Source organism: Lynx canadensis, chromosome C1, assembly GCF_007474595.2.
Source record: "Lynx canadensis isolate LIC74 chromosome C1, mLynCan4.pri.v2, whole genome shotgun sequence".
Classification (NCBI taxonomy): Eukaryota; Metazoa; Chordata; class Mammalia; order Carnivora; family Felidae; genus Lynx; species Lynx canadensis.
The window spans coordinates 51,670,548-51,679,265 of record NC_044310.1 but is presented as its reverse complement, the minus strand read 5'-3'; the positions used below and the strand labels follow the sequence as shown (position 1 = coordinate 51,679,265).

Here is an 8,718-nt window from a genome sequence, read left to right as displayed (position 1 = left end):
TATCACATCTTTAATGACTATTGTCAAGACCTCTCATCCACAAGACTGAAAAATACCCTGAAAGTGAAAAAGTGATTTACCAAGTGGCACTACAGAGTAAATTGTTTCACATTTGTTAAGTTGTGAGAACACAAAAATGATACCTCGCTCAAACAGATGGAAGGGACGGTGGTATCAGCAACTTCATTTTTAAATATGAGATGTGACAACTATTGGTGTATGATATCAAAGAAAAAAATAAAGGTAGCCTCATGAAAATATGACCGCTATAAAATCAGCAAAACTGTAAAGTAATAATAACCATCATTTTTTTTACTTTCATTTGCATTTATTTTATACAGAATTTACTCTTGGGCCATAAGTTTTTGTTTCTTCAGTTTCTTCTGGGATATCTTTTTCTTCTGTGCAACCTCCTCTTCTGGTTTAGAAATAATCTGCTCCTTTTCAGTAAGGATCATCTCAATGTGGCAGGGAGAGCTCCCATGTGGGTTAATCCTACGAGGCCTAGAAGTTCTATGCCACATCTTGAGGGCTTTGTTCACCTGGATGTGCTCAATGACGAGAGAATCTACATCTAAACCCTGAAGTTCATCATTATTCTCTGCATTTTTAAGCATGTGCAGTAAAAATTCAGCACTCTTTTTGGGCCACTGAGCCTGTGTCCAGCCCCACTGTTTGGCCTGGGCACACCTCCCAACTCCACCATTATAGCCACAGAATGGCATACATTGCTTCTGAAAAGTGACATCTTTCAGATTCTTGGTTGCTTTTTGGATATGCATACTCTTGATGGCATGGACAGTTTCACATGTGTTCCTAAAAGTGAATGTGAAGATTTGAACCTCTTTTTTTTATTATTTTTTTAATGTTTATTTATTTTTGAGAGTGAGAAAGAGAGAGGTGGGGGAGGGGTAGAAAGGGAGCCGGAGACATAGAATCCAAAGCAGGCTCCAGGCTCTGAGCTGTCAGCACAGAGCCCGACGCGGGGCTCGAACCCACGAACTGTGAGATCATGACCTGAGCCAAAGTCGGATGCTTAACTGACTGATCCACCCAGGCGCCCCTTGAGCCTCTTGATTTGCATGATTCCTAGGGTTTTCTGGGTCAAGTGAAGATGCGAACCATTTTCAGAGAATCTCTCAGGCCACTTACGGGAAGAGCAATAACCACCATTTTTGAGCACTCCAAAAATGTCATAGTAAATCTTACAGTAGATCCCATTTTACTAGATCAGAAAACTGAGATTCGAGAGACTAAATAACTTAGAAAATTATATTTAGGAATTGGCAGAGCCAGAATCTGACCTAAACTATCACATCCAAAGCCCATACTCCTTCCCGAAATCATTCTATACTCTCACACATAAATAAACCCCTCCTTAGCAAGGGAATCAATTTTGAAAAATACATATAGCTATCTCTTAACATAAGTTTTTAGCTCTCAAAATTTAATGAAGTTTTTCCTCACACTTCATCTCAATTATGTAAGAATATTAAAAGCAAAACATGTAACCCATTAAGTATGTATATTGAATATACTGTACTAGAATGAAATGATGGCTCCCAAAGTGGAGGGTGGCTTCACTCACAGTATTCCCGTAGGGGGGAGCTTCAATTGTATTCATTGGGCCTCATGGATGATGGTGGTAGAGAGGGGGTGATTCAGTCCCCTACCCTAAACTACAATATACACTATCAATATCAGAGTAAAGGAGTCATCAAACTGCTGGAGGTTTGAATGACAGATGTCTTAGAAAAGTATATCTTAAGACAAAAGTGAAATTAAGTTTTAAAAAAATCTCTAAATTTTTAAACAGTTACTCAAAAAGATCTGTTGGCTAAAAATCTGAAATGATAGTTATAATACTATAATTCTTCTCTTTCTCTCAGCTAAATTTTCAATAGTAATCTTTACGTGGGCAAATACAGAGTCCACCAAATACTTCCAAGTTCAATGTCAAGACTAGGACTAAGAATTAGTCTTGTCTTTAAATCCAATCTATTAATACTTGCACTCGATTCCCTCCAGCAACAAGAGCAACTTTATCATAAAGTCATAATTCCTGATGTATGTGGAAAGGTGATACTGTTGAAGTACCATCAATAAAGAAGATGTTTCATAGTGGTTGTGATTAATTTGTGCTGATCTTGGTACCACCTTGCTCTTGTAACCAACATTTACATTTGCAAGATGGTAGAATTTGAGAGATGGCTTACTGGTATAATCTGTAACAATGGCAGAGGAAGAGGCTAACTGGCTCTATAAAGACTAAATCAACAGAGACCACATAAACTAGATATAAATTTGTAAAAAAAAAAAAGTTGTATTCAGTGTATAAGGCTAAAAAGCATGTTATCTTGATCCTAGTTGGAGGGCAATAGCCAAATAATCTGTGATTTCTTTTTTGTTTATATTAAACAGTAGAATCCACATGAATATTTTTCAGAGAAGACATCTAGTTTCATATGGTTGGGATGACTGCAGGTAAGAGGTGACTATTATGCCAATGGTTACAGTAATGAAAAATAAATTAAACGATTTAGCTTTTTAAAAATGCTTTTGAGGGGGGCACCTGGGTAGCTCAGTTAAGCACTGGACTTCGGCTCAGGTCATGATCTCATGTTTGGTGAGATCGAGCCCCAAGTCCATCTGTGTGCTGACAGCTTGATTCCTGCTTGGGATTCTCTCTCTCCCTCTATCTCTGCCCCTTCCCCCATACTCTCTCTCCCTTTCTCAAAAATAAATAAACATTAAAAAATACTTTTTTATGGTTAAAATAAAGAACATGAAATTCTAACAACCAACCATCCCACAAGACTTTTACTGCCAGTATTGCCTGAATTCAATCCTAAGGGAGGTGGTAGCTAGGGCTCTCCAAGTGGGTCTGAGAACAAGGCCCCTGGACAGCCCTGAAACATGTATACTGAAGATAGAACCCTGATGCTGTCTCAAAGCTTTAGCTTTTGCTCACTTCCTCCCACAAACAATAGTTTTAATGTAAAAGCCAAACCACAGTGAATTCTTTGTTGTTTCTAGATAAAGAAACCCAACACATGATAATATGATCATCTTATAAGGTCATCTTTAATATTAAAATCTAAGCAAATGACTCTCCAATCCACTATATTTTACTAAAGAAATAAAAGGGTTCTATAAAAGAAAGACAGTGTAACAAATAAAGATGCCCCTAACGTTTGGCAAGGTTTGATTCCTCCTCTACTGGAATAATTAAAGCAGAAGCTGGCTAAAAACTGAAGTACCATAGAGGGGGTTTCCTCATTAGGAAGGTGGGACTTCTCATGGTATGTATTCCAGGTAGGAGAAGGCAGAGAAAACATTCCAGAAAATCTAATCACACTATGAACGTGACATGTCTTATACCTCTTAGATCTCTAATAAATGTTTTTAAAATTCCTTCATTTAAAATGTCAACATGGTGCTTATAAAAGCATTATCATAAAGAAGGGGACTGAAGAAAAGGAATGGGAAGAAAAACAGTCCCCAAACTCTTGAGAAAGACTTGATTTGATCAATTAACAGCCTTCCTCATCCTCATCCCCATGGTCCTCTCTTGTCATTCGCTAGACAAATAATTTTAGTTGTCTCTTTTGTGCTCAGCAATGTTAGACAGTAAGAAACTCACAGGGCATCAGTGACAACGCTTCATTCGTTGGCACAGTGGGCTCCAACGAGGCTCAACAAACCGGAGCTGGGAAGTTCCCTAGGGCTTCCTGGAGGAGGCGCTGCCTCCCAGTTGGAGTTTGAGAGCAAAGACAACATCAAGCTTTGGGGGTTGCTCCGGCACTGACAGCAAAGCTCCCTGCGATACCAGGCATACACGCCCCCTACAGAACAGGGTAACGGGCAAAATGTGTTGTCGACCTCTGGGAGAAAACTGAGTCGCGCTTACCATTTGTCGAGAGGAGAGAATGGAAGGGATGGAGTGAGGAAAAGAAGCAAAGCTCCCCTCTTCAATAAGGCGTGCACTGCAGCCCCTGTTGCCAGATCCATCCCAGGAAGGAGCATTCCAAATGCCCGAATCCGCGGAAGAGGGAGAGGCCAGGGCCGGGATGGCCGAGAGAACTTGCCGCGCATTGACGGCCAGGCAAACAGGACCGGGTTGGTGACACTTGGGTCTGTCCGCCACCCAGCCAGGTCTCCAGAGTCCTCACGACCCTCCTTTTAAGACTCGCCAGGGCTGTGGCCTAACTAGAATGCAGTAAACTTGCTCTCGGTTTCCCAGAGATCCCAGGCTGGGGCTTCCAGGCCGCCCGGCCGGGACTTGTTTCGCGTCGCGAGCTCTCCTAAGCGCTTGCAAGTGGGGCGCCGCGGGGGAGGGGGGAGGAGAGTCCCCACCGCGCCCTCCGCTGCCCCCACCCCAGCAGGCACCTTTTACCGATTTTTTCCCTAATTAATTCAAATTCTCTTCTTCCCTCCCTTCAGACAAGGGGAGCTGGAGTCCCACAGGCCGAGCCCTCCTGGCTTGCGCAAAGGTGGAAGGGCGGGGGCGACTGCCGACCCCAGAGCGCTGTGGATGGGCCGCTGACCTGCGGGGTGAAGGGAGGTGCGGGCCTGGAGTTCCCGCCTTCTTTCTTCCCCTCCCAAATTACGAGGCAAGAAGGAACTCTAACCCTCGGTCCCGGCAGAACCGCCCAGTGCTGGGCTAGGGGCACCAGCTAGTTGGGGCGGAGCGGCCTGCCAGGCCTCGGAACCACCCCAGGGTCCAGGACTTTGGTCTTCCTGGAGCCGAATCCCGCTCGCCCAGCGCTTCTCCGTGTTTGTTGTTTGGTGTTTGTTTGTTTCCTTTTCTCTGCGCTTCCCAACCTTCTTTGCCCCAGGGTTCAGTTTTTTCCTTTCCTCAAGTCGAACATCCTTCCTAGGTAGAGAAGACTTTTCCTCCTCTGTTTCCATAGCTTACTCTTGGGCTGCTGAGTGACCTTGGAGAAGTCACAGCACCTTCTGGGCCTATGTAAAAAGAGGGAGAATGTTCTGTAGGACTGTTTTTTCAGAAGATACTTCCGAAATTCAGCCCGGGAGGACTCAGACCAGGGAACGAAGGCGTTTCCTCCTCCTCCCCACCTTGCCACTGACAGGACAAAGCTGTGCCCATCAGCACAATGTCATCTGGAAAAGAAGGTCTTTGAGTACGAGCTTTATATTAAAATGGGGGAGGGGATTAATTTAATTCTTCTTTTGAGAAATTCTGATGTAAGACACCCCCTCAGGAAACAAAAATAAGATGACAATGCTTTCTTAGGACTTTATGGCTGATTTTGCAGCATTTATTTTCAAATTTTATTCTGTGCAACTGCCCTCCTTGGCTGATCTTGCTCCTGGCAAGCAAAGAATGACCTGTACATTTCTAAGAAGGCAAGGGGAGGGGTGGTGATAAGAGAGAAGTTGGCGCTAGGTATAACTGCCAACTGTTGGGGGCAAAGCAAAGGGATGGTGGTCTTTCACACATGTTTAAGATCTGGTTACCTTTAATTCCCCCCGGAGCCCATGTCGTCCGCTAATGGGTGTCTGTCAGCGGAGGGCTCCTGTTTCTCCACTTGCTGCGGAGAGTGGAAACAAAGGGGCAAACAGCAAAGTGGACTGCTCAGCCAGAAAGAAATAGCCAGGCCTCTAGAGCTGGCAATGAGGGCTTCTCCTCAGGCTCAAGGCATGGTAGGACTTAAGACCAGGAGGAGACTCCACCTTTTAAAAGCCTCTTCTCACCAGCCACTTTTCCTTCCAGGTAGACAGGAGCTGGAATAGGTTCTACCACCCTTCTTAGAAAAACCCACTTTTCACACCAAAAACCGAGCTTTTCAAAACCAAGCCAAATACTGCTGGTGTTTGGAACAGAGTTGTTTCTTTGTCCAGAAGCCATTAAAAAATACCAAGCAAACTTCTTACATCTCCCTAGCTCCTTACAGTTTATAAAATATTTTTCACTGGCAACAGTTCACCTAATCCTGTAAGCCAAAGCATCAGGTAGACTCCTCATTCTCACGGTAGAGGTAAGGAAATGGAGAGACTCAAAGAAACCAAGCAGCTTGTTCAAGGTCACAGTCACAAAATGCCTAATCCCTGCTTGAAACCCCTCTCTGCAAGGCCTCTCTCATTTCCATTCCTTCCTGTTATCCCCCCCCCCCCCATGATTGGGCCTGGGCACCCAGAGAATGTTCTTACAACCCCTCCCCACCCCAGAAAGGAGAATATTAACTAATTCAGGATGCAGTTTGCCACCATCACAGACACAGGTGGAGTCCAACGGGCACATGCCTTTGGAACCAGCTTTCAGATCACATGAAGGCTGTGATCTTCAAGGAACCCACATTAACCCCCCCCCCTTCAGCCATTGGCCATTCATGTTTTCCTCACTGCCAAGGCTCTTCCTATAAACCATGTAAAATAAATAACCTCAAATATAACTCTTAATTGCTTCCAAGTCGATGTTTCCTCATCACTAAACTTTATTGCTTCCCAATCTTTAAGATAAACTTCCCTCGGGACTCTGTCCCTTTCAGGAGACAGGCTGAGAGAAGCAGCTTCTCCGAGATTCTACCTGGATGTCCCAGACCCGGAAGATGAACAAGGGTGTCAGGGTGCTCCGAGGCTGCGAGGCAAGGAGAAGCCTTCGAGGGCTGGGGCTGGACTCTGGGAGACAAAACGGGTAAGTTTTCCATCTGCTCGTCGCCCCCTACAGGCCGCATCCGCCATCGCAGCGCGAGCCTATCCTAGCCCGTGCAAGTATTTTTTTTGCTCTAGCTAGGTTCATATTTCCCTGGACCTCCGGATTCACCCTCCATTCCCGGAGGGACTGCGTGCGAGGGCTCCACTCAGGGACTCTGCTCTGGATAAGTTCTAAGGACTACAGGCCTCGAAACTGGATTGACATTCTGGAAATGAGTGCTGGAGGAATGGAAACCAGTTTAAATTCGTTTAGCCGAAAGCTAAAATTCTCTCCCATAAAAAATCAACCCCCTTCCTTTTTCTTTTTTTATTACAAATAAACCTGCCTAAGTGGAATAAAAGTGGATATCAGTCGTGTTGCCTTTAAATCTCAATGTAAAGGGGGATTTCAGTGCCTTTCGTCGCTGGTGCCAGCGTTCAAACCAAATGTGAGTTTCAACCCTCCCCCACCAAATGCTTGCGTTCATTATATATATTTGCATTTTCCCTTCTGCTCTAAACCTTCGTGGTTTAACAAGCTTAAACCAAAAGAGCTTTCCAAAGGGGTACAGCCAGGTCTATCTCCCAGACATCTGCCAGCACTTTAAACAGCCGCTGGGCCAGCTTGGGGTCTGGATCTGAGAGTTTCCTATTCTCCAAGAAATAAAGGAAGGGGTCCATCTCCAGGCTCTAGTTCAAGGTTGAGAAGTAGCTAGAAGGAAAGTTTCCGGCGGATCTTTGCTCCTCTTCTCCCTGCCGCCTAATGCATCGCTGGAAAAAGCCCTGCGGATCTCAAGCTTCGGCTTGTGGCGGAGTGTCAAGCTGCGGGCTCAGGCTCGGCCGGTATTGCTGCTATGCGTGGAAATATGAGCGAGTAATTTTATAAGTAACAAAGGATCAGGGATGGAATGAGGCCTCTGTTATCCAATGTCATTTAGAAGCCTTGGATCAGCAGCTTCTTGAGGCTAAAAGTGAATTCAAGAAGCCCTGCCTTTCCCTTTTCCCAGGGGTGTCAGCTAAAATTAGAAATAACCTCTATGTGTTTGCACAAATCATGTACCATTTGCTGTTTGTGTAAAAACCGATTAGCCAGACACAACTGTGAAACAACTTGTTACTTTTATAGCTGCAACACACAAACAAATTTAGATCCGTTTAGTTTTCCTTGTAAAAGGAGATTAGAGGGGACCCGCCCGGAGACTGTGTGGTCCATAATCTCTTCTCCGTGAAGGTTACTGTTGCTTCTTTCGGCCGCAGTTGATTATCAGGTTCTTGTTTATCAGGTTAAACTATCTCACCCCCGGCAGCTTGTTTTATTTTAGGACCCTGATCCAGGAGGAATGTTTACTCAGGACACAATAATGTTTACTGTTTACCAGGAAAACAAATTCGGTATTTTCCAGGACACGTCTTTCAAAGCGACTCCGTAGCCCACGCCTATAGTAGAGAAATAAGGCTCGGATCTGAAGCCGGGAGGCATCTCCACGACGAAGAGGCGAGGTGGACGCCACCGACAGGGACTGTGTGTTTGCAAGCAGGACGCGCATAGGGCCGAGCTGACAGCACTGCTACCCGTTCCAGTTTTAAAAAGCGATTTCGCATAAGTAATTGTAACAGCTAAATTAATTACAAAATAATTAGAATTGATGCCGTTTGAGGATATGTTGGTGGTGATGGGAAACGGCTTCCCGCTCTAGATGTTTTCTTTCTACCTTAGTACTTTTAAGGTTACGACAGCTGAAATGCACATTAAAAATAATCTAGGAGGACATCTCCCCATTCCTGCCCTATGATCTCTCATTTCACACTAACCTAGCCTAAGTTTATTTAAAAAAACAAGACTTTTTAAAAAGGGGGGAGGAGGAAGGGATGATGTGCACCTATTTTTAAAAGGGTGTTAAGGCCAGTATTCTTTGGCCTTCGGAACACTGCGGGTTGGAGGGAGAGGCATGCACAGAAATCCTTCAGAAATCAAAATTGTGTTCTGGATTTATTACTGCCATACAAAAGAGGTATATTATTTAAAAATATTATGAAAGAATAGGACAACTATGTATTATT

The 8,718-nt window shown here is 44.4% G+C and overlaps 1 protein-coding gene across 1 annotated transcript; it reads right to left on the bottom strand.

The window, feature by feature from the left end:
- Positions 1-344: 344 nt before the first annotated feature.
- Positions 345-797, bottom strand: LOC115520899 (60S ribosomal protein L17-like). Its single transcript, XM_032594138.1, has one exon. The coding sequence runs from the start codon at positions 780-782 to the stop codon at positions 345-347; it is 438 nt and encodes a 145-aa protein (XP_032450029.1). The 5' UTR covers positions 783-797.
- Between the last annotated feature and the right edge of the window lie 7,921 nt (positions 798-8,718).